Raw genomic sequence first — 26,720 nt, 5'->3', positions numbered from 1 at the left:
AGTTGTAATATGAACTTTGAGACAAGTTTAGGGGTAATGTGGACTTCTCTATTCCATGCTGGTGCCACGTTTGGAGACCGTCAGCGCTTATAGTTTCCGTAACCATTCGCGTCCGTAGGTGTAGGGCGAACATGCACACATTCATGTCAACTTGTTGGACGGCGGGTGTATTTAACTTGTCACATGGCAACGTGCTAACACGAAGGGAGAACACATTTTTTTTTAGGAAAGAAAATGTGATCTCACCGACTCGCGTGCGTTGTTTTCTCTGGTGAATGAAACGGACATAGGCAATAATAACTTGCATAAATATCTGCTGATGGCTGCTGAATGCTGATTGCAGCTCATCAGGGATGGTTAACCAGCCGGCCAACGCCTCCTCCTTCTCAACCTGAACGGCCGATATGCAAGGTACAGCGCGAGCACATTACTTTCCATCCATTCTGTTCATTACATGAGTAGTTTCTTTTCCAAATCCGTCCATTACGTGACGGCCGATATACAGGTGAGGGCGCCGTCGGTGACGTCCTGCCCTTCGTCTCCCCCGTATTTGATCTGCTCCTCGAGGCGTGGCGGCAGGTCAGGGTAGAGCTCCTCGTGCCGCTGCTCAATGCCTCGGTGGCGCTGTGCGTGGTCATGTCGGTGATCCTCCTCGCGGAGAAGGTGTTCCTCGGTGTGATCAGCGCCGCGGTGAATGTGCTCCGCCGGCGGTCCGGGAGGCCGTACAAGTGCGATCCTATCGTGCAGGACGATGAGACCGGCTCCGCCGCCTTCCCCATGGTTCTTGTCCAGATCCCCATGTACAATGAAAAGGAGGTACGGCTGAGCCCCTGAAATTATGAATTTGGTTAGGTATTTGCAGCAGGCTCGAGCGCTCTGAACAAACCATGTCTTTCTTCTATCGTATGTCGAGTGTGTGTGCCAAATGCTCATCTACATCATTTCGTCACATCTAGCACCTTCTGTTTGCAAAATCTCAAGAATTAGATTTCATCTTTGTACCGGGATGCGTGTGGTTAGTTAGCACTTAGCAGTAGAGCAGGGATTCCTTGGCTCCGAAGCTTTTTCTTCAACAAACGAGCCTCATTTCCATTAAGGAAACCGCCAGCTAGCTATTTGTACAAGAGATAAGCAAAAGAAGAAAGGAAATATTTGGCTCCGTAGCGATCTTCAGCATATCTTGTGACTTTGACAGAGGTGTGAAATATGCAGGTGTATCACCTATCGATAGGGGCAGCCTGCAGGCTCACATGGCCGGCAGATCGTCTAACGGTGCAAATTCTGGACGACTCCACCGACGACGAGATCAAGGTGCTCTTGTCGTTTTCACTGCTACCTCCATTTTAAAAAATACATATATTTTAAAAAGCTATATTTTAGAGCGAAGGTAATACTAGCAGCTGACCCTCACAGCCAAGCCAATTGCATAACTTGATCTGATGGGCCGTGGGCGTGATCATCTGCAGGAGCTGGTGAGGAGCGAGTGTGACAGGTGGGCTAAGGACGGGGTGAACATCAGGTACGAGACTCGGAAAGACAGGGCTGGGTACAAGGCCGGGAACCTCAAGGAAGGCATGCGCCACGGCTACGTGCAGGGCTGCGAGTTCGTCGCCATGTTTGACGCCGACTTTCAGCCGGCGCCGGACTTCCTCCTGCGGACGGTGCCGTTGCTCGTCCGCAATCCTAGGATCGCGCTCGTGCAGGCTCGCTGGGAGTTCGGTGAGTCATGTGACAAAGTCACCCTCTATAGTGTTTTTTTATTCAGCAAGTGGACGTAGAAAATATGTGCTTCTTTTTTCCAATTTTTTTTTTGGGTGTGTCGGCACTAGCTCTCCTTGGAATTATGCCACTTTGTCCTTCTTTGGGACATTGCTCACAACTAGCTCTCGTAGAACAGAAACGGCACTCAAATGTGAGGGTACATTGATTTGCCAAGACCTTTTTTCAGCCAAAATTACATCATTAACATGCCATATAAAATCATAATCACAAACAAGTACAGAGTATTTCCAAATACAAGTATAATGACACATAAATCACAAACTAGCAAGCTAATAAAAGGTTCAAACTTTGTCTTCACGGAGCAAAAGCGTCCCATATTTTGGTACGAAGAGAATGTCAGTCTACAAAATTATATGTTATAGTTCGATTCCTAAGTTAAGATGATCCCGCTAAAGGGAGAACAAAAATGAGTATATGCCCATTGAGTTGCCAGTTCAAAAATCGTCCGCTTAGGAAACATGTTGGCTTTTACTACGAGCATATGTATCATGGTTTGCGTTCACATATTAGATGTTAAGGTTGACATTAGATTGTCTTCCCATTATTATATTTTAGTTTTTTAGAGGAAATTGCACTCAAAAGAATATCTAGAGGTTCTTAAATGCAAAACTACAACTCTAGGGGATTTTAACTGATACCTAAGAGTCTATGTGTAAAAACAAACAAAACAGCCAAAATCATGTCAATTAATCCATTGGTGCCAGAGTTTTGGTTACAACAGCCCCAAAAGTATGTTCATTTTGAAATTTCTCATCTTTTAGCGCACTCTTTAGAATAATTTATAAGGAAGATAAGATATTAGGGATTTATTTTTTAGTTTTTTAAATAAATATATTACTTTAAAACAAATGAAAATAATTACATTTAGCATCACATTTGAATGCTCATGTTATGGTGGCGGTAAGCCCTTTAATTGTTATTGTTTTTTGAGGATAACGGTGTTTAGCTTGTACTCACATATAGTTTAGCAGCAATGCTAGATGATTTGTCTAGCGTGACTTGACACAACAACATGCTCTCCAAACAACAAAACATGTAGGTATATATGTGGGAAGAAGAACCCCTGGCGTACTACAACCTGCCATGGGGTCACTAACTATGGGCCCACCAAACCTATGGCCCACATGTCAAGAACCCTACTTTAGGGTCGAATATGCCAGAGGATCTCTTTCCAGTATATGTGAATAACAATACTTTAGGCTTGTTTCACTACTACAAGACATAACTTCTGTAACACATGGAGACATATGTTACTAAGAAATAATAGAGTAACAGATGACATTGCTATTCCACTCCTAAATTAAGGAAGGCAAACGCATTTCTAGGACCTGGATCCAACATCATAAAGTTTAACTCTATTAATTATTTATATTGGACTTTTAAATTATAAGTAAACATAGAATTTCAACTAGAATTGTTTTTGTTGCGATTAACAAAAAATGGCCATATAATATGTTTATATGATTTTCTTATGTTCTTTATTTTATCCTCTATACTTCGAAATATGCTTCCGCGAAAATTATCCCTTGATCTTCACAGGAATTGTTTCTTTTTGATAAATTGGCTCCTATAAAAGACTTTTTTAACTCGTGTCTCTATATCTGAAATAAAAACTACAAATAAAATAAGCATGTCTCTATAGATTTAATTTTGACACATATGAAAATAATATTACACATTTATGCTCCATAGTCCATTCTTAGTACCATTACATATCTTAAGAAGAACCCTAAAGCTTAATGTGTAATAAATATGTTCATAGATGTTTTTGGATTGTACGTTCGTCTATGGTAGTTGTAGTAAATAGGGAATACTAGTGTATTATCGTTGCTTGTCCTAGGCGTACCTAAGTAGAATTTCTAGAGCCTAGTAGGTGAATATCTATTCTCAGATATTCGTCATGGTCATTACAGAACGTAAGGTTAAATATGGATTTAGTCTTGTCTAAAATAAATCATTTGTGCTTGTGCCGGGTAAAATATCATCATTTGTACTTTGTAGCACACCGCGTGAGAATTTAAAACAGTAGGCATTGCCCCCTTTTCGAAGATTGCAAGATGTTTAAGCGCATTGATTTTTTGTTATTCCGCTGGTAGATTTTATGTAGACCCACTGTGTTCCATGAGAGGTAAAACTTTTATACTATAAATAATAAAATAAATGGTTGAGTGTCAAAAAAATACAATTAAATCAATTGATGCAGAAGTTGGGTCTTCGCTCCTTTTTTGAAAGAGAAAAGTACCAGCCATAGCCCAACTCCTATGCAATGTCATGCCGCAGCCGCCAGTGAGCCTATTTTTTTCTTTTGGGAAATGGAGCCACACCAATTTAGTAAAGGGAGATGAAATAAACAAATATGTTGTATGGAATCATCTTGATCGCAAGAACAATAATTTTTACACCCTTCCCATTTCCTTTTTGCTAAGTTATCTTCTATGAGCAACACTTTGCGATGCAAGAACCTCATAAAAATTGTATCTTTAGTTGAGAGTGGATTTTACACTTTTATTTTTCAAATGTACTCCCTCCGTTCTTTTTTAATTGACTCAAATTTAGTACAAAGTTGTACTAAATCTGAGTCAATTAAAAAAGAACGGAGGGAGTATTTTCTAAGAAATCTCGTGTGGCAGTTCATCTAATCTAGATAAAGTTATTTGACTGTAAAGAAATCAGATGTTTTTAACTTCCAAACGGAAACATCCAGTTACCCAATAAGGGGGACATCCATCAAACAATGAGCTCGGGGGAGCCATCTTTTTCCTCTAGTCTCCGTTGAGGTACGCCCAAAACCTATGTTTAAAGGTACCTGGGACATAACATTAGCAACCAAATCTTGTTTTCAATGTGCTATGTTATAAGGGATGGATATTGTTATCCAAATGCGTCTCACCGAGCCACGTATCTTCCCAAAAACATGTTTCCTCACCGTTCCCGATGGTAAATGACCCTCTTCAAAAACTCCTCATTAACTTTTATAAGTCATCTCTAAAAGGGAGAATCAGTAAGCTTTGCCTTTACTTGAGACAAAGATTTGGAGTTCAGATATTTATTTTACAATAACTCTTTCCATACCCTTCATCTGGTAAGATCTTTAAAAAATATTTGCTTAATAAAAAATCTAGCATTTTAATCGAAACTATTCCATGTTTTTTTTTTTGAAATGGGTATTCCCGGCCTCTGCATCAGTAGATGCACACAAAAAATTTCATTTATTTTAATCGTACCACATAGTCATAATTTTACACTCAGGGATCAGAAAAAGTTGAAATATGAATCATCCACCAAAAAATGAAGAGCGACAAGAAGCTATCCATTTTGAAGCCTATTAATATGAAGTCATCTAGTAGCCTGGAAAAAGAAATCATAAGTAACTGCAAGCATCCAGTTGCATCCAGTAACCATAAGCCCTTAGTGATCTTTCGTGAGAAGGTAGGCCTAAAGTTGGATATCCAATGCGCAGCTCGCCCAACCAGCAAAAAATTAGTGCCCTTTTATCTGTTAAAAATAATATCATCTATGCTCGTCCATATGAACCAATACAAAGCTCATAGGCCAATATGTATCCTAGCTTTATCTTTTTATCAACCTCATTCAGCCAATTACCAAACATATTAGTAATATTCATTGGCGGCAGTATGCTATATGTCAAGTAAATCATGTGCCAAATGATTTGAACAAAAGGGCATGATATAAAAAGGTGTAGAATTTCTAAAGAATCACAAAAACAATTCTTTTGCCAATCATCCCAATTAGGTTTAGCTAGATTATCCTTAGTAAGAAGGACTTTGTTATTAAGGAGCCACATGAAAATCTTTATTTTGAGAGGTATTTTCAGCTTCCAAAGGTACTTTCCTAAGAACCTAGTGTGACCATTCATTAAGTCCAGATACATAGAGTTCACCGTAAAAATCCTCGAGCCGGTAAGTGTCCACACAAATTTATCCGGATCATTTGGAAGTTGAACCATCATTAGCCATTGACATAAGTGTATTCATTGATTCCACTTTTGATCATTCAACGCCCTTTGAAACACAATATTTAGGGGCGTATGAGCTAGAACATCAGCCACGCGGACATTCTTCCGCTGCACGGTGTTATAGAAAGACGGGTATTATTGTGCTAGAGAAGTATCTCCAAACAAAATATCCTCCCAAAAATCGCACCAAACAACCATCCCCGACTTTGAAAGAATCCCTACTGGAAAAAATCATTTTTCACATCCATGTTCCCTTTCCAAAAAGGTGAATTGGTTACTTTTACCTCGAGCTGAGATAAAGTTTTATTTTTAACATATTTATTATGCAGCAATTGTTGCCACATTCCCTCTTCCGTGAGAAGCTTAAATAGTTATTTACTAAGTAGGCATCTATTCTTCAATTTTAAGACCTCGATCCCTAAACCCCCTTGATCCTTTGGTCAATAGACAATATTCCATTTTGTTAGTCTACATTTTTTCTTTACATCATCAGTTTGCCAAAAGAAGTTAGATCGAAAAAGTTCAAGTGTTTCCTCACTCCTTTTAGGATTTCAAGGAAGGAAAGCATGAATATTGGAAGACTAGCCAAGACTGAATTTATTAACACTAACCGGCCACCGTAATACATCAATTTGTTCCGCCAACGTCCTAACTTTGCACCAAAGCGGCTCTCAACCGATTCCATTCAGAGTTGCAAAGTTTTTTTATGATGGACAGGTATGCCAAGGTACCTAATAGGTAAAGTTCCAGACTCACATTCAAGGGTTTGTTTGTACTGATGTTACATATCCTTCGCTCTACCAAAACAGAAAAGCTTGCTTTTATGAAAATTTGCAGTCCCGAGAGTTGGTCGAAAATGCAAAGAATTAGTTTCATATTCACGGCCTTTTTAGTATCATGCTCCATAAACAAAATTGTGTCATCAACATATTGAAGAACCAACACTCCCCCATCAACTAAATGAGGTATAACTCCCAACTTGCCCATCACCTTTTGCATGTGCAATTAGAATAACTAAGACATCAACGACAATGTTAAAAAGTATTGACGATAAAGGATCACCCTGTCTCAATCCATTTCTAGTTTAGAAATTATGGCTAATATCATCATTAACCCTTATTCCCACACTGCCACCTTGCACAAAGTGTTTAATCTAATCACAACATTTTGGATTAAACCTTTGCATATGCAAAACTTATTGAAAAAAGGGATATTTCACTTTATCATAGGCCTTTTCAAAATCAATTTTGAAAAGAATCCCATCGAAAAAAAATTATTCAACTCATGAATAGTCTCATGAAGAACAACAAGGCCTTCTAAAGTATGATGCCCTAGCATGGATGCAGTTTGCGTAGATCTAATCACTTTATGCACCAAATCGGAAATTCGAATATAAAGAAATTATTGCATGTATGGGGTATTACCCAACTCCCATATGCTAAGAGATATTTCGTGTGAGCTGACTTACAGTGAATGCCAACGACTGCCTGCTGACGAGAATGCAAGAGATGTCGATGGACTACCATTTCAAGGTGGAGCAGGAAGCAGGCTCCTCCCTCTACAGCTTCTTTGGCTACAATGGTACCCTTATCTCTCCGTGTTGTACTCCCTCTGTTGGGAAACAAGTAGCTCAACTTTTCTAGATACGGACATATAGACAAAGCAAACACTTTGCAATTTTGCTTTTTATATATGTTGGGGAACGCTAACTTTCATTGCCATGTATTCAGGAACTGCCGGAGTTTGGAGAAAGCGAGCGATCGTCGAACCGGGAGGATGGGAGGACCGCACAACTGCTGAAGACATGGACTTGGCACTGAGGGCGGGACTTCGGGGCTGGGAGTTTCTTTACACTGGTGGCATTAAGGTTATTCAATGGAGCAATCTCATATTGCCATCATACCATGCCAATTCTTCTACAGCCATAGTCCATATCAGATTTTGGATATGTTGTGACTTGATACTTCGTTTTTAATAAAGCAAGCCGTGTGCATCTATTGATACAGAGGCTGGGGCTATGCTCCTTTATCGGAAAAAAAAGTAACCTGTGCTTTCTTCCACTTTTAGGTTAAGAGCGAACTGCCGAGCTCTCTGAGGGCCTATAGGTCCCAACAACATCGCTGGTCGTGCGGACCTGCACTTCTGCTAAAGAAAATGTTCTGGGAAGTTCTTGCTGCGAAGGTTAGCTTTTGTTTTTCTCCTTATGTGAACTGTAGTACTTCAGTAAGAAGAGCTAACTTAGTAAATTCGACAACTCTAATTTTGCGCTCTCTCTCTCTCTCTCTTGGTGCAGAAAGTATCGGTCTGGAAGAAGTTATATATGATATACAACTTTTTCGTGGCACGGAGGATTGTATGGGCGTTCTACACATTTTTCTTTTTTAGCATCCTAGTTCCTATCAGCGTTCTGTTTTCAGAGGTGCAGATTCCAGTGTGGGAACTAATCTACATACCTGTAGCTATCAATGTACTCACTTCAGTTGGGACTCCAAGGTTAGATCACTGCTTCCTGCTACTTGAGAAAAAAATCGTGGCACCACCCTGTTCTTTCCTTTTTGAAAAAACAACATATTCTGTGGCAGTCAGAGATCAGCTCACTCAGGCCATAAAAGTATACTACATGTACTGCAGGTCAATCCATCTGATTATACCGTGGTTCTTATTTGAAAACGTTATGGCATTGCACCGGTCCAAAGCCCTCATGATCGGATTCTTTGAAGCGAGAAGGGCTAACGAGTGGATCGTCACACAGAAGTTGGGAAACGCTCAGAAGATGAAATCAGTCGGCCGTACAAAAGAGAATCGCCGTTTCAAAGACAGGTGATCTCTTGATTAACATGGGAATCAAAGTGCACTTCATTTTCTTCTGAGATCAATGCCCCTATTCTTAACATGCTGATTTTCATATCCGTCTCTTATCAGGTTCCATTGCCTTGAGCTATGGATTGGCTTGCTTATTCTGATGTCTACATGCTACGACTACTTGTACAGGGCTGATTATTTTTACATCTTTCTATTGCCCCAGTCGATCATGTATTTCGCAGTTGGGTTTGATTTCATGGGTGCCAGTGTCTCTAGTTGAGCAAAAGGACCAAGATAGAACAATTTGCAAGGTTGGACCCAAAAAAGACAAGCTGCGTCAATAGTGTATCTTGTGAGTTTACAATGGAAATATGTACGTAACTGCAGTTTTCAGTAGTATAGATGCTAATTCAAGTTAGAAACTGAAAGAAAGTTATCAAGATGATAGCATAGCACGTTATCCTGAAGTCCATTATGCATAAATGTGCATCCAAGGCCTGCTTCTGTATGAACACAACTGCTATCTTATTGTATTCACATATGTAAAGGTGTGGCTGCAATGCAATTGGTAACCATCTTGATCTACCCTAGGATTCAGGATATGAAAATTAATAGTAGTTTCTTTCATCTAAAAGTGATACCATTAAGAGTTTTTTTATGCGAGAAGTCTAGATAGCGAACAACCGTGATATGCTGTGGATCTGGAACAATTCAAGGTATTTTCCAAGGACCTATTAGTACCCCTTTGGTCCTTATAGTGTGTACAATGTTATAAAAAAACTTGGTGCTCAGAACCAGTTTTTAAGTTAAGCTAAAATTTTCATACTTTTTTTGTGGTTGGTGGGTGTGCTATCTCTTGTGATGCCCCTTCCTACCTCATGGGTCCCATAGGTAGATGTTAAGCATTGCGACTCATTTGCTTTTCTAAGAATCAAGTTTAGTTTTTCTCTCTTAGGATCACAACGATGTCACATGCTACCATTTTCTACTACACACCACCACGGGTGAGCCACAATGCCCCCCACCCCTCACCGAAAACTTAGGCAATATCATCACAACGATATTGGGCCGCGGAGCACCAGTTGCTCGCACAATGAAGCAAATCGCATGGACGCCAAAAATAAGTAGCATGGCCCCTCACCTAATAAGCATAGGTGACGTGGGTGAGTTCGACAGTGGTGGAGCCAGTGGAGACAATGAAGACGATGATGAAGACAACATTAGCGGTGATGGTTCAACGCCATGATTATATACTTCCAATAAGGTTTTACGATGCGAGAAATGAATACGTTAGAAATGTCAACAGCGATAACTACTCTTATTTTATGGCAATTAATGGTACCTTAGAAGGAAATAAATTAGCATCGGACCAAGCGAGTGAGAATCAAGGTAACCAATAACGCGTTATTTCTCCGTTGAAGTGTTGGGAGCAGATCCCGCTAAGTTTAAGCCATTTTTCTCACTTCGTCCACTGCAAGTGAACTAGCATGCTAAAATACGCTAAACTCCATTCCATATGGTGCCAATAATTTTTTTCTCAAGGTGAAACTGAGCCACCTCAATATCGGTCAAATATCCCTCTCAATTTAACCTAACCCTAACCTCCTTTCGGCCAAGTTTATGACCAAGGATGACGTCTCGCTCCCAATTTTGGAATTCCAAGGTTGCTTCCTCCAACTAGCGACCATAGCGGCCTTGACTTCTACCGTCCTACAGCTACTACTTCCCAACCGTTAATGGTCATGCGTCTATTGTTTCTACTTCTTCCGTCTCAATTTAACAGGCACACATGTAGTCAAAACAATTTACTTTGTCCATTATTTTGGTCAATAAAATATGAAATATATATATGTTTAAAAATATACCATTTGAAACATATTTTGAATATGAATCTAATGGTATAAACTTTTTAAATATATAATTTATACTTTGTTGACCAATACTTTGATGAAAAGAAAAACATCTAATGGTACTGTTTTTCTTTTCTTATTTACCTGTTTCTTTTACTTATCTAAACATTTTTAAACATTTGCTTTTAAAATCAGAAAGTTTTTTCAACAATGAATATTTAAAAATTAACAATTTTAAATTTAACCATTTTGTATTGTTCATTCTACAAATGAAAATTTACAAAAATATGTTTTAAATTATTTTCAAAAAATGAACATTTAAATATTAATCATTTTTAAAAAGTCTGAAAAAATAAATCATACAAAAAAACTGCACAATGAAATAGATAGAAAAACCCATCGCACAAAAACCGAGCAAAACCAAAACAGAGAAACCTAAAAAAGAAACCTGAGAAAGAAAACTCAAAAAAGCACAAAAAACAAAGGAAAACCAGCAAAAAAATCGAAAAAGCCGCGAGCAACCTAAATGGGCTAGGACCAAATGCCCCTTGCGGCTCAAAGGGGCATGCGGCCCGAGCGCTTCGATGGCGCCGCGAGCGGTGTATAGGGTTTTCGGGCAAAAAACCTCGTAAAATCCCTATCTATACTATCTATACTATATATTAAACACAGACACAATCGTTGCTTATCAGCGCTCCACCGTGTTGCAGAGACATATTATTTTCCAATCACACTATGCCATGTAGATACTTGCCTTTTATTTTTTACAATTTCTTTGTAAATATTTTTGCCGTCTCCACTTTTCTATCTTTCAATGGTTATCCGTTCCACAACTTTCCGACCATTATGTTGTTACAGTAGTTACCCTGAGTAACACACTTTGCTTCTGCGACAATCAGTTTTGAAAATGCCTCCTTTTAATCTTCGGTGGCGATTACCCGACACAACATTTGGGTCGTAACCTTCCATAATAATTTTTCTATGCTCGCAACAACATTTTTTAATCCCTCGACGACTATTCGTTCATCCAACTCTTCGAGCATACCTTTTTGACGGTAATTATACTTCCGTAATTTTTGAGGTATGTAATTTTCCAACCATAATTCTTCATTAGTTGGAAATAGTATTTTCCTCTCTTTTTGTGGTAATTCTCCAACACAATTTTACGACAATCGCTGCTTATCAGTGCTCCACCGTGTTGTAGAGACATATTTTTTTTCCAATCACACTATGCCATGTAGATGCTTGCCTTTTATTTTTTTACAAATTCTTTGTAAATATTTTTGCTGTCTCCACTTTTCTATCCTTCAACGATGATCCGTTCCACAACTTTTCGACCATTATTTTTATAGTAGTTACCATGAGTAACACACTTTGCTTCTGAGGCAGTCATTTTTTAAAATACCTCCTTTTAATCTTCGCTGCGATTCCTCGACACAAATTTTGGGTCGTAAAGGCATCTCCAATGGAGCGACACAAATGGAAGTTTTTCGTCAGTTTGAGTCTGCGCGGACAAAAAAACGCGCTCCAGCGGCTAGACGAAAAACGTTCGCAGCGTCCGTCCTGACGCAAACGTGGACCAAATATGTGCCTGGAATGTGTCTGTGCAGACGCGTCCTCGCATCCGTTTGCGTCAGTTTGGGCTGCATGACCTCTTCTCTCTTCTCCTTTAATGCAGGAAAGACCCATGTGTTGGCCATTCCTAGCCACACAAATGAAATCTTTTCCTCTCTCTCCTCACTAATAACTGCATGGCAGACCCTTGTGGTCAAAAAATACGTCCCTGCCGCCGGACATGTGACCACTTTTTGTATTTGTGTGTGACTTAAACGGACATAAAAATGCGTCGCCCATGCCCTAACCTTCCACAATAATTTTTCTATGCTCGCAACAACATTTTTTAAACCCTCGTCGACTATTCGTTCAGCCAACTCTTCGACCATACCTTTTTGATGATAATTATACTTCCGTAACTTTTGAGGGTATGTAATTTTCCAGCCATAATATTTCATTAGTTGGAAATAGTATCTTCCCCTCTTTTTGTGGTAATTCTCCAACACAATTTTACGACCGTAATTTTTTTACGATTATTACTCTACGTCTGTAATTTTTCAAATAACTTTCCAGCTCTAATTTTCCGTCGGTAGTTACCCCCACAATATCTCTCTGATGGTGACCACTTCTCGTGACATAATTCGTTAGTAGTATTTTTTTTCTTCCCTACTCTTTGCCCACATTGTTGACTTTTCTTGAGCTTGATATCTCTTTGTTTCCTCCATGATTCTTTCTCCCATTTGAGGGAAGGGGAGAGAGAGGTTATCTAAATCTAATATCCTACTAATCAAAACTCACTCTTTGTGAGGGAATCATCTAGATCCAAATCTTGGATAAATTTGATGTTATCCTTCTTTGATCTTCCTCTTATTCCCTAATATTTTTTTTTCACTTTGGTATAATTTGAGAGTGAGGCAGTTGTCATTGCAAAGTTCCCCACAATGATGCTTGGAATTGAGAGTTTGTGAGTTGACTTTCTTGGGATGCTTGTACCCGGACCCGGAGCTTGTTCCTCTTTGATCCTTGGAACCTACACATATTATAGCCTTTGTGGCATTGCGGCTTTTGTGACGGTGGCCTTTGTGGCGGTGTGACCTTTTATGGCGTTCTGGTCTTGATGGAAATTACTTGGGAGCCTCCAATTGTTGCAGAGTTTGCCTCAAGCTTGTGTCCTTTATGAAGTTTTCTTGGGAACCCCTAGTTAAGTTGTGGATCTTGCTCCAAACTTATACGGGTTCAGTGACCACCCTTAAGGGTCCCTTACTTGATCGAGGGTTTTTCTTTTGGTAGAAAGACTCGATAAGAATACGACATTTGGAGTGTCTAGTGTCTTCAGACCGGTCCAACAGAGAGTATGACACGCAAGGGTGTGAACTTGGGGATACAATGTCGTCTGTCTGTGCCTCATTTACTCATCAATCTGAGCTACTTTTCTTATGTGCTTCACTTTATGCTAGCGTTGGTGCTTAATGTTCTATATCTTGCTATCACGTTGTTGCTTAACGTGCTTAGCATAGGTTGTTGGTGGCACATAGTCCAACCCTAGTTTGTAGGTTTTTTGTTTGCCAATTTAAATGTAAGTTTTATTCCGTACTTGCTCAAGCTATGTAGGTTTTGTGTTTGCCAAGTTAAACGTAAGTTTTGTTCTACACTTTCTCAAGCCCTAAATGTAAAAAAAAAGCTCAACCAATTATTCCCCCTCCTCCCCCCCCCTCTCTAGACCCTCCTTGGTCTTTCATCATGCCAGTCCAGCCAATTCTTGTCCATGCTGACGGTGTGTGGGCAAGGCGATCTATGCAGCTAAGGATAGCAATTTTATTCACGGATCCGGGTATCCACGGATATCCGGCCCGCCGGGCACGGGTATGGAGGGTTGATTGTGCCCACGGATTTCATGGGGCGGATATCCGATGACTCATGGAGCGGGCATGGGCAGAGCTTTTGCCCCATGGATATCCAATGGTTATCCAACTAACATATGGGACCCACACGTCAGTGACACATGCGATTGAAATGAGACATCTATTATGTGGTGTGATTTTGTGAGATTTGACATATTCCAAATACTATGTGATTGAAATATTGTTGCTTTGATACTCCTATGAATTGTCCACATAATTATTGCTGGAATGTTACTGAAATTTTAAAATATTGTCAAAGTGTTGCTGAAATATTCATGTTAGCTTGCTATGCTCGGATATTTTTATGGGCATGGATATCCGTGGATATCCGGATATCCAACGGATTTAGATTTGGAGCGACATCCATGCACATGGATACTTTCGCGGGCGGGGCAGAGCGAGGAAAATGGATTTAGGCATGGATCTGATTTTGATATATCCGTCCAAATCCGCTCCATCGTCATCCTTATATGCAGCAAGGTGGGCTGGAATTGGCAATAGCGATGCCTATGGATGAATGGCTGGTGTGGGTGATTTGCCTTAAAAAGAACAAGCAAATAGCCTCCATCAAGTTTGGGCTTGGAATGGATCAAGATGGACGCTGATCCATTTGTGTTTGATTGCTAGGCTAGGTTTTGCCTACACTCCTCTTCAGAAAAGATCAAAACGAATCATCTTCATCCGTTTGTGTCAGATCGCTGAAGATGACGTTGGTTGCGGTGGATGGATCAAAAATGGACAAGGAGGTGTATGAATTGAAGATCGGCACTTCTGCTCCGGTGCTCCTCCCTTGTCAAAATTTTGACCACGATAAAAATAAGGATGGTGGAGCGGGGGCATAATCGTAAAATTAAAAGTTTAACGTGTACGTACAATCCTGGAGTAGCCCGTATGGCATGTGTTGTCGTGTACGAGTAATTTCTCTACGTATGGTGTACGAATATGGTCACGATACCACGGCGATGGCGGAGATGACCGACGCGTGTAGCACCATTAATTAGCAAATCCATGTCGGTGTAGCGATTCCATCATTCAGCGGTACCATCGTCAGATCCCAACGGATACGTACGCCGCCCCACAGCAGGTTTCAAAACTATGCTTGCACAAGGTGAGACGATAGTTAGGCAGATGGGATGGTTAAGAGCATCTCTAACAGAGCCCGTAAATCCCGCCAGAACCGAACTTTTCCTGCGGATTTACGGGTTCGGGCCAAAACGCGCGCCGATCAGTGACCGAAAACATGGGCCGGCCCGAATACGGAGTTCAGGGGCCCGAACATTTCCCCGCACGGCCCCATTAAAAGGGATCGCGGAGGGGAGTTCGGTTCGCAAACCCTACTCCCCTCCGCCGTCTCCTCTCCCTCCGCCGCCGCCAGACCCCCGCTCCGACGAGCAATCCACGCCGGAACAGCCACCAATCACCCACCCACCGCCGTGCGATGGCCTCCCGTGGAGGATCCGCAAGTTTGGGCGGCGGTGATTCGCCGCCGCGTCCGCCCTTCTTCCGCAGCGAGGCGGAGCGGCGGAAGTGGAACCGCAGCGAGGGCGCGCGCAAGCGTAGCGCTCGCCGGTGGACCAACTGGGGGCTCACGCCCCCAGGGAAGCTCGCCCGCTACGGCAACCAGGCGGAGAGCTCTTCTTCCGGGCAGTCCAGCCGCGCTCCGAGGCTGCTCGTGGCGCCGAGCGTCGAGGAGGACGAACTCGTCCCCGCGCGCTCTCCAACCTTCTCGGCCGGGGACTACGTCCACGGTAGCGACGAGGAGGAGGCGGTGATGGCGCAGATGTGCGCCATCAGCGAGGCGGAGGCGAGGGCCCGCTTCCACCGTGAAGAAGCCGACGCCGTCCGCCAGGTACGGGAGTACGAGGCGGCCCGCCGGGAGGCCCGCGTCCGCAAGGTCAAGATCGAAATAGTCGAGCTTGACAGGGACGAGGCGTGAAGACTTCACGCCGCTGACGATCTCCGCCAGCACCGGCACCGCCGCGCGTGCCATAGCTAGTAGGCCGCTGATACGTCTCCGACGTATCGATAATTTCTTATGTTCCATGCCACATTATTGATGATATCTACATGTTTTATGCACATTATATGTCATTATTATGCGTTTTCCGGAACTAACCTATTGACGAGATGCCGAAGGGCCGGTTCTGTTTTTCTGCTGTTTTTGGTTTCGAAATCCTAGTAAGGAAATATTCTCGAAATCGGACGAAATCAACGCCCAGCATCCTATTTTTCCACGAAGCTTCCAGAACACCCGAGAGAGGCCAGAGAGGGGACACAGGCCCCCCAGATGATAGGCCGGCGCGGCCCAGGCCCTGGCCGCGCCGCCTTATGGTGACACCACCTCGTTGACCCTCCGACTCCGCCTCTTCGCCTATATAAAGGTCCCTGACCTAAAACTTTGATACAGAAAAGCCACGGTAGGAGAAACCTTCCAGAGCCGCCGCCATCGCGAAGCCAAGATCTGGGGGACAGGAGTCTCTGTTCCGGCACGCCGCCGGGACGGGGAAGTGCCCCGGAAGGCTTCTCCATCGACACCACCGCCATCTTCATCAACGCTGCTTGTCTCCCATGAGGAGGAGTAGTTCTCCATCGAGGCTCGGGGCTGTACCGGTAGCTATGTGGTTCATCTCTCTCCTATGTACTTCAATACAATAATCTCATGAGCTGCCTTACATGATTGAGATTCATATGATGATGCTTGTAATCTAGATGTCATTATGCTAGTTAAGTGAGTTTTACTTATGTGATCTCCAGGAGACTCCTTGTCCCACATGTGTAAAGGTGACGAGTGTGTGCACCGTGTGGGTCTCTTAGGCTATATTTCACAGAATACTTATTCACTGTTATGAATGGCATAGTGAAGTGCTTATTTATATCTCTTTATGATTGCAATGTGTTTTGTATCACAATATATCTGTGTGCTACTCTAGTGATGTTATTAAAGTAGTTTATTCCTCCTGCACGGTGTAATGGTGACGAGTGTGTGCACCGTGTTAGTACTTGGCGTAGGCTATGATTATGATCTCTTGTAGATTATGAAGTTAACTATTGCTATGATGGTATTGATGTGATCTATTCCTCCTACATAGTGTGAAGGTGACAGTGTGCATGCTATGTTAGTACTTGGTTTAGTTGTGTTGATTAGTCATGCACTCTAAGGTTATTTAAATATGAACATTGAATATTGTGGAGCTTGTTAACTCCGGCATTGAGGGTTCGTGTAATCCTACGCAATGGTGTTCATCATCCAACAAGAGAGTGTAGAGTATTCATTTATTTATTCTGTTATGTGATCAAAGTTGAGAGTGTCCACTAGTGAAAGTCTAATCCCTAGGCCTTGTTCCTAAATACTGCTATCGCTGCTTGTTTCTTGTTTTCTTGCGTTATTACTGTCTGCGTTACTACTGCTTGTTCTACTGTCCGGGCAAAGCACTTTTACGGTGTCGTTGCCACTTGCTCATACTTATTTATACCACCTGTATTTCACTATCTTTTCGCCGAACTAGTGCACCTATTAGGTGTGTTGGGGACACAAGAGACTTCTTGCTTTGTGGTTGCGGGGTTGCATGAGAGGGATATCTTTGACCTCTTCCTCCACGAGTTCGATAAACCTTGGGTGATCCACTTAAGGGAAACTTGCTGTCTGTTCTACAAACCTCTGCTCTTGGAGGCCCAACACCTGTCTACAAGAATAGAAGCACCCGTAGACATCAAGCTATTTTTAAGCGCCGTTGCTGGGGAGGAAAGGTAAAAGGTACTCACACTCGGATCTCGGCTACTAAGCTATTTTCTCCGTTGTAAGTACTCGAAGCTATTTCCTTTAGATCCTGCAATTGCATCTTTTTGTTTCTTGTTTACACTAGTTAGGCATAATGGACAACAATGAGCTTCTTATTCTATTTCCTGATTTAAGACATGGATGGTTTGATCAGAAAATTAAAAAACCCATGGAACATATTAGCATGAATACTTTGAATACCATTGTTGCTAATGATATGGAAAATTCTAAGCTTGGGGAAGCTGGTTTTGATAAGCATGATATTTTTAGTCCCCCAAGCATTGAGGAGAAAATTTACTTTGATGATACTTTGCCTCCTATTTATGATGATTATAATGATAGTAGTCTTTTAGTACCACTTGTTATGGAGGATAAATTTGATTATGATTACAATATGCCTCCTATATTTGATGATGAGAATAATAATGATAGCTACTTTGTTGAAATTGCTCCCACTACAACTAATAAAATTGATTATGCCTATGTGGAGAGTAATAATTTTATGCATGAGACTCATGATAAGAATGCTTTATGTGATAGTTATATTGTTGAGTTTGCTCATGATGCTATCTGGATATTATTATGAGAGAGGAAAATATGGTTGTAGAAATTTTCATGTTACTAAAATGCCTCTCTATGTGCTGAAATTTTTGAAGCTACACTTGTTTTATCTTCCTATGCTTGTCACTTTGCTCTTCATGAACTTGTTTATTTACAAGATTCCTATGCATAGGAAGCATGTTAGACTTAAATGTGTTTTGAATTTGCCTCTTGATGCTCTCTTTTGCTTCAACTACTATTTCTTGCGAGTGCATCATCAAAACTGCTAAGCCCATCTTAATGGCTATAAAGAAAGAACTTCTTGGGAGATAACCCATGTGTTATTTTGCTACAGTACTTTGTTTTATATTTGTGTCTTGAAGTTGTTTACTACTGTAGCAACCTCTCCTTATCTTAGTTTTGTGTTTTGTTGTGCCAAGTAAAGTCTTTGATAGCAAGGTTGATACTAGATTTGGATTACTGCGCAGAAACAGATTTCTTGCTGTCACGAATCTGGGCCTAATTCTCTGTAGGTAACTCAGAAAATTATGCAAATTTACGTGAGTGATCCTCAGATATGTACGCAACTTTCATTCAATTTGGGCATTTTCATCTGAGAAAGTCTGGTGCCTCAATAAAATTCGTCTTTACGAACTGTTCTGTTTTGACAGATTCTGCCTTTTATTTCGCATTGCTTCTTTTGCTTGTGTTGGGTGGATTTCTTTGTTCCATTACCTTCCGGTAGCTTTGAGCAATGTCCAGAAGTGTTAAGAATGATTGTGTCACCTCTGAACATGTGAGTTTTTGATTATGCACTAACCCTCTAATGAGTTTGTTTCGATTTTGGTGTGGAGGAAGTTTTCAAGGGTCAAGAGAGGAGGATGATATACTATGATCAAGAAGAGTGAAAGCTCTAAGCTTGGGGATGCCCGGTGGTTCACCCCTGCATATTTCAAGAAGACTCAAGCGTCTAAGCTTGGGGATGCCCAAGGCATCCCTTCTTTATCAACAACTTATCGGGTTTCTTCTCTTGAAACTATATTTTTATTCGGTCACATCTTATGTACTTTACTTGGAGCGTCCGTGTGCTTTTATTTTCGTTTTGTTATTTTCATTCTCTGAATAAATACATGCTTGTGTGGGAGAGAGACACGCTCCGCTGGTTCATATGAACACATGTGTTCTTCGCTTTATCTTTTAGTGTTCATGGCGAAGGTTGAAACTGCTTCGTTGATTGTTATATGGTTGGATACGGAAAATGCTACATGTAGTAATTGGTATGATGTCTTGGATAATGTGATACTTGGCAATTGTTGTGCTCATGTTTAAGCTCTTGCATCATATACTTTGTACCCATTAATGAAGAAATACATAGAGCTTGCTAAAATTTGGTTTGCATATTTGGTCTCTCTAAAGTCTAGATAATTTCTAGTATTGAGTTTGAACAACAAGGAAGACGGTGTAGAGTCTTATAATGTTTACAATATGTCTTTTATGTGATTTTTGCTGCACCGGTTCATCCTTGTGTTTGTTTCAAATAACCTTGTGTGGTGACCCGGCATACCACTGCATGGTGTAGTATGCAAGTCTGATATAACACCAATGAAACACCGTTCCACTAGTATTATATCGCTCAGAGTGGTACAACAGAAACATATGCGGGTCCAAGGCATGTCTATAGAATTACAACATTGACTCTGTTACAAAAGATCATCACAGTCCTCCTACTTTACAATGAGGTAAAGCCGCAAATAAACTCCAGAAGAACGACTCGTAGTCTAATCTTATCACGGACTCTATTTGTAGAGTATTTAACTAACTATAGAGGCTATGAATAGATTCTAGCTAAATAGGAGCTAGGTTTAGGAAGCTAGTTCCCTTCTATGGCTAAACTAGGTTTTCTTCTTGTTGGATGTGGTATCTGACTCCTCCGACGAGGTCTTGTCTCGTGAAGTAGTTGTTGACTCCTCGGTCTTCGAGTTGCACTTGTAGATCCTCCTTCGATGCCTCCATATCTAAGCGGGGATTTAAGAGTGGGATGAGTACGAGCGTACTCAACAAGTTCATGATAGGAAAGAGGTGTTTAATGCACTAGCTACGACATTAGACCGGAAAGTCTAATACCAATGCAGGTTTTCATAACCATTTCTTCAAAAGGTTGCTTTTATTCGGAAGAACTATGTCCGTCGGCCTTCACCGGTTTACTAGAACTTCATGGAGCTCCTTTCCGGCCGCGTTCGCAGTTCCTTATCCGGAACGAGGAGTGACAAGTCACGGTTCTTTACACTCTGCGAGAGGTGTGTTGCTTTACCCATAAGAGATCTTAACCTTGGTGCCAACCGGGCGCGCAACCCGTCCACACTTCCTATGGTGTGAGGCCCGGTATAAGGTCTAGCCAATCATGTTCCTCCGCTACCTCGAACACCCACCCTTTGTTGCATGCCCCGACCCTGGGTCCACGTCGGTCCCATTATTCCTGTAGATTTCAAGGTGGACCCCGACCACGACAACGATGCTGGGCTCTACCATACACTCCTACGCCGGTGGCTGCAACCCATCCTAGACCGCAATACCGTGGGGACTTAGGACTCCCCGGCCCTCACCATCTTGCTCCTTCGGGCGACAAGTGTACTACGGACTATGCCGTGGGGACTTAGGACTCCCCGGCCTCACCAGGCTTGCCCCCTTGGATTACAAGTGTACTACGGTAAAGCGCATCCGTTGATGAACGAGAGGTGGAAACACTTTTGACTACTCCGTCCCACTCCGGATCTTATGGTTAACACGGGTATTACGGCACAAGAATCACTGGCGACATTTGTTGTTTAATCCTAGATGGATATAAACCCGTGCAATGGAACCTCCACCATATCAACACAATCCATGGTTCCATTGCCCACCACATAGTCATATTCATAGTTATGAAAGTAGTGGTTTTGGTTTTTATGCAATAGTGATAACCATAGTATTTTGCAAGTAATTTGATAGAAATAATCAAATGACATGAGCAAGTGATGAACTTGCCTTTCTTGACTGCAAGATTATGCGAGACAAGGTCTTCGATACGCAATAACTCCAAATTCTGAAATAGCATCATCGTCCGTAAGGACGATGTTTAAAAGATTGGCAAGGATGCAATAATGCATAAGTATGGGATGCAATCGCTCTAAGCGTGACCTAACCCCGATGATTTAGGATTAGTGGGTGGTAATGATTAGTTTAGGGTGTGTGGCACTTTTAGAGTGATTCACAAACAAGGTTCTTATTCAGGTGTGGTTACATGGTATCATAAACAGGTGCTACAAAATGCATATTAATAATCATACACATCAAGGAATAGTGGTTGTATAATAAGTAAAGAGCAGTTGTCAATTTTAAGTCATATAGTGCATGGTTGATGATTAATTGTTATATACTTCAAAAGAATAACTTTTGAAGAACATGTTCTTTAATAAGGAACAAGTAGGATAATTAGGTTGATGGGGTTCTATTGTTGATTATGGTTTCATTTAGTTTCTGGAGTAAGTATTAGATGGATCACAACATAGTTGGATTCATCAGCAACTAGGGCTTGTAAGGTTGAGATAAGCCTAGGAATCCTAAGCAATTCATTGTACATGGTTGTTGTCAAGGTTGGTTTATCTTGCTAGTGATAGCTGGCTAGGGTTTATAGGTCCTTATAAGCAGGGTTGATGATGATTCCTTATTTTCTTCAAAAGAATAACTTTTGAAGAACATACTTCTTAATTAATAAGAAGTATATCAATTAGGGTGGAAGTGGTCTAGGTTTTACTTGTTGGTTCTATTAAGTCGGAGTAATTGGCTCCTTAATAGGATGGTTGATAAATATCCAATACTAGTAGGGTTTAGTGGAATATGGTTAGGTAATGCTCAGGTTTTGGCATAGTTGCTCCTGAGGTTCATCACATTGGTGTGATGCTAAGTAGGAATGAATAGGGATGATGGCTTTGGTAATAGGATCTAGGGTTTACACTTGGTTCACCCTACTTTGATTATCTAGGTTTGATGAAGATGAACACATGGGATATCCATATATTAGTGATAGGTCTTCTACATTTTATGTGGCCAAGACAGGTATTTATTTATTACTAGGGTTCTATGCTTTGAAAGAATGTACCATGATCACATGCTCTAACCTAGGGTTTAGGTTAGAAGCAATTTTGGGTTCACATGTGCTAATGGAACTAGGGTTCCTAATTAATTTAGGGTTTTAGGAGTCATATGAAATGATAGGGTTATAAAATCATTCCATGTGGAATTTAGGGTTTGTTATTAAACATTTAATTCTATGATTAATAACTTCATTTTAAAGTTGAAGTTATTAGTAACTTGGAGATAAAAATAATATTGAATTTGGCATTTTATTATTTTTAAACAATTAATAATTAAGGTAATTATTAATTAGGGTTTAAATTTCCACTAATAAAGATTTAACAAAATAACACATAAAGAAAAATAACTTTAATGTTTTCTTTATTTTTCTTACTGGTTTTTATTTATTTTAGAAGGTTTTCCAATTTATTGAATTTTAATTCAATTTAGAATTAAAGAAAAGGCTCATTTAATAAGTATTAAATAATTGAATTTTTATTAAAAATAAAAATTTCATATTGTATTTTTATTGGATAAAGTTTTCTTTTCTAAGAATTTTGATATCTCATTTATATTTTTCTGACTTAAATTGAATTTGCTAAATTCATTTGAAGTTGCAGCAATTATGAATTTGAATTTAAAACTGAAAAATGACTAAGTGTACCCGGCCAGGGCTACCCACGACCACCGGGCTGGTGGGTCCATGCCCACGCTCGGAGGCCACATGGCGCCGAGGTGGCAACCCCGTGCCTCACCGGCGGCCGGGGACCGGTACTCGCCGGAGCTAGAGCGTTCCCGCGGGGGCGTGTGCGGTTTCGTTGGAAAGGAGACGCCGAGGCGAACCCAATGGTGGCGGCGCCGCTCCGGTATGGTCACCGGAGCGTGCCCGGCGGCGAGAAACAGCGGCAGTACATACGGGTTGCTCGATGCGGCGGAGCTACGGCATGCAATCGAGCTTAGCGAGCATGCGGGGAGGTCGGTGGCTCACCGAGAACACGGCGGGCTTGACGGCGAGGCGAATGGAGGCTTGTATCGCCGGAATTCATGGCGCCGGCCGTCGGAGGGAAATGGTTGCTGACGACGCTACGGGGCGCCCTGACTCGATTCCTTTTGCGAGAGGACCATGTCGAGGATGGCGGTGACGATGGTGGTCGTGGCTTGGCCTGTGGAGGTCTCTACCGGCGACGACGTCGGAGGCAGGGCCGCGCTAGGGTTTCGATTTGGGGAAAAATTAGAACAGAGGAAGGGAAAATGAAGGACTCCAGCGCGTTTTATAGGTCCTCCCGAGTGTGCTGGCGGTCAGAATCGGCGGCGACGACCACGGGACGTGGCTCACCTCGTCGCGGTGGCGAGCTCTCGTGCGTCGAGTGGAGGAGACGAAGAAGACGACGCCTCTCTGTCTTTATCCACGCGAAGGGTTACCTGGGCCACGTTGGGCTGTGCTGGGCTGGTGCCTGGTGGGCTGCGGGGCAGGCTGCTGCTGGGCTGCTTGGATCTGCCAGGTAAGCCCTCCTCTTCTTCTTATTTTCTTTCCTGTTTTTATTTCCTGTTTTCCTTTTCTATTTTAAGTCAAATTATTTTATACCCTGCAGGTAATTTATACTTTAAACAATTTATTACTAAATAAAGGGCCATTGTATTTCTGAGTTATTCTGGAATAACCATTTGACATAAGTGAGCTTTATTGTAAATTTTAATTAAGTCATGAGTTTGTGTGTTTCTTTGCAATTCCTTTTCTTCCTTGCAATATTTCCTTTTTGAATCATTTAAAGTGGAGAATTGCCTTCCAAAGCATTTTAAAGATTATCATGAGGTCTTGGTTTCTTATTTGGGGGTGTTGTCCACTTGCACATAAGTTTATGTAAGCACTACTTTATTAGGGTCTTGTAAGGTTCATTATAACCTTATTTCAAGGTTAACACTAGTATTATATTTTAATACACCTTGAAATGCCTGAAGTAGATATTACTCTCATCATGGTTTGGTCTTGGTTATAATGATAAGTGGTTGATAACCACACATGGGTTTAATTCTAGGTTATAGAGATGAAATGACACCATATTGCATGTGCTAGGGTTAATCTTCTTTAACCAAAATAATATGGTTACTTGTTATTATTCTCATTTAGTGGTTAAGGATATGAGAATTGTTTCTATCTTATTCCAATAGACTTCTTTTATATCCTTAACCTATTATTAAAGTAACTAAAGTAGTTATGTTTCTTTTTATAGTTAACTTTGGGCCTATGGATGGATGGTTTGTCACCATATTAAGTATGGGGTTTTACTCTAAGGTTTTCTTGTAGTTCTGAGGTGAAGGATAAGTGGGATGTAGATGTGGTAGAATTTTACTTATGATCACCAAGTGATGCACAAGTAAAGGTTGGGATATAATTCTCTGGTTGATTACTGGTTACCTCCTTATGATTTCATGTGGTGAAGAATATCTACTTATTCTAGTAGGGTTTAACTTATCTTAACTTACTTCAAGAGCATGATCATGGTTGGACATGATCCACTTGTTCTTGATATCTTTACCTCAAATTCTTAGGGTTTATGATCATTACACAATTTATAATGATCAAGGTTGGACTTCCTAAGTTATCTCTCAAGAATTAGGGTTCTCACTTCTAAGATCAAGTGTTGTCTTGATCAACTAAACATAATATCTCCCTTATAGTTTCTTGGGTGAACATGGTTATGGTTGTCTCAATTATCTTGAGTATAACACCATGGTTTGAGCTTTCTCATTTAAGAATAGTTATTCTAGGGTTTATGGTGTACTCCTAATATTTATTCAGAGTTCATTGAGCCAAAGATTCAATTGTCTATCTTAGTTGGTTTATTCCACTCCTTATTTCACTAAGTCATGGATATAGTCTTATTCCACTTGGTATCTCGGTGATCTCAACACTTCAAGGTGAAATGGTTTACCTAATATTTTAGTTCAAAGTTTAACATTGATTCTTAAATAGGTAAAGCTAGAATTAGTATGATTGGTCTCTCTCTCATTTGGGAAGGACTTCAACACTAACCTAGTTTAGGCTCCATAGAGAATGATGTGATCATCAATATCTAGGTTTAACATAAATGGTTTCTCTCTCTAGGAATGTCTTGACTAATATCCTAGGGTTCCTCTTAAAGATGATGATTTGAATACTTGGATGTATATCCAAGGTTTAGCTCAAGGTTTGTTATTGCTTCTCTAATAATTAATGTTGGACTCTCATCCCTCTAGGTTTGATGTAATATTAAACTAGAATAGAGAAGGATTATATTCCATAGTTGGATCTCCTTGTCTTGTTTCCAAGCTTAAAGTAGAATTGATACCATAGAGTTTATGATAAGTGCATGGATTAGTTTAAGACATGGAAAAGATAAGTCAAGAATGGTTTCTCCATTTTATTGTTACTTGATTTCCAATTGAATAGATGTTCATATGTTATGGCAAGGAATACCATATTATGATCTTTAATAAGATCAAGTAGTTGATCATTGTTTAAAGTCTTGTGGTGTTGATTATTAGTTCCATTTGGTCTAACCCCTTAGATCCAATCATCTCTACCCAAAACAGGTTTTAACAAGGGTCACACTGGAGGTTTATAGCGCTTGACTTGATGAGCTACTACAATTCCACCAAGATCAAGTGAAACTTCGATTCATCGTGATTGTTTTACTTTAAAGCGCGAAAATTCCCCAGATTTTCTATGCATGAATGCAATGCACACATCTAATTCCTCTATTTTTGTAACCCCATTACTTGGGATATTACAGTCTCTACCCCTTAAACTAAACTTCGTCCTCGAAGTTTGATCTCTCTCACGTTTCCGAAGTGTGGATCTGACTTGTGCAGACTACGACTTTTCTCGAACTCCGTGGTGATCTCATTGGATATAATTGAATATATCCCTTGTCCAGATTCTTCCTGGAATCCATTATCGTTTGACATCAAACAAGTATTACTTCCTTTACTTCCATGATTTCCTCCAATATTATAAGCTTGTTTCCTTTCTCATTGAATATTCAATGATTGAGACTTCTTCTTGTCCTGGCAGTCTTAATTGGGGACTATTTGGATAACATTCTCCTATTTGATAAAATAGGTCTTTGTTTTCCCTTACTACCAAAATTGCAGTAATGGTGTGATGGCGTGTATTTCACACGTTCGTTGGGCAACCCCAAGAGGAAGGTATGATGCGCACAGCAGCAAGTTTTCCCTCAGAAAGAAACCAAGGTTTATCGAACCAGGAGGAGCCAAGAAGCACGTTGAAGGTTGATGGCGGCGAGATGTAGTGCGGCGCAACACCGGGGATTCCGGCGCCAACGTGGAACCCGCACAACACAACCAAAGTACTTTGCCCCAACGAAACAGGTGAGGTTGTCAATCTCACCGAGCTTGCTGTAACAAAGGATTAACCGTATTGT

General features: G+C 40.9%; 1 protein-coding gene across 1 annotated transcript; it reads left to right on the top strand.

The window, feature by feature from the left end:
- Positions 1-519: 519 nt before the first annotated feature.
- On the top strand, positions 520-8,840 carry LOC124688405 (probable glucomannan 4-beta-mannosyltransferase 6). Its single transcript, XM_047222089.1, has 9 exons — positions 520-816; positions 1,213-1,311; positions 1,467-1,719; positions 7,229-7,339; positions 7,489-7,625; positions 7,826-7,939; positions 8,052-8,251; positions 8,390-8,578; positions 8,681-8,840. The coding sequence occupies exons 1-9, from the start codon at positions 637-639 to the stop codon at positions 8,838-8,840; spliced, it is 1,443 nt and encodes a 480-aa protein (XP_047078045.1). The 5' UTR covers positions 520-636.
- The last annotated feature ends 17,880 nt before the right edge of the window (positions 8,841-26,720 follow it).

Source organism: Lolium rigidum, chromosome 2, assembly GCF_022539505.1.
Source record: "Lolium rigidum isolate FL_2022 chromosome 2, APGP_CSIRO_Lrig_0.1, whole genome shotgun sequence".
Classification (NCBI taxonomy): domain Eukaryota; kingdom Viridiplantae; phylum Streptophyta; class Magnoliopsida; order Poales; family Poaceae; genus Lolium; species Lolium rigidum.
The sequence above is the reverse complement of the archived record's forward strand: the minus strand, read 5'-3'. Positions and strand labels throughout refer to the sequence as shown.

Excerpts from the sequence above, each read along its gene's own strand:
- LOC124688405 (XM_047222089.1), top strand. The coding sequence starts at position 637 with ATGTCGGTGATCCTCCTCGCGGAGAAGGTGTTCCTCGGTGTGATCAGC. Across the intron at positions 1,312-1,466 it reads CCACCGACGACGAGATCAAG|GAGCTGGTGAGGAGCGAGTG; the intron begins GTGCTCTTGTCG and ends GATCATCTGCAG. Across the intron at positions 8,579-8,680 it reads AATCGCCGTTTCAAAGACAG|GTTCCATTGCCTTGAGCTAT; the intron begins GTGATCTCTTGA and ends GTCTCTTATCAG.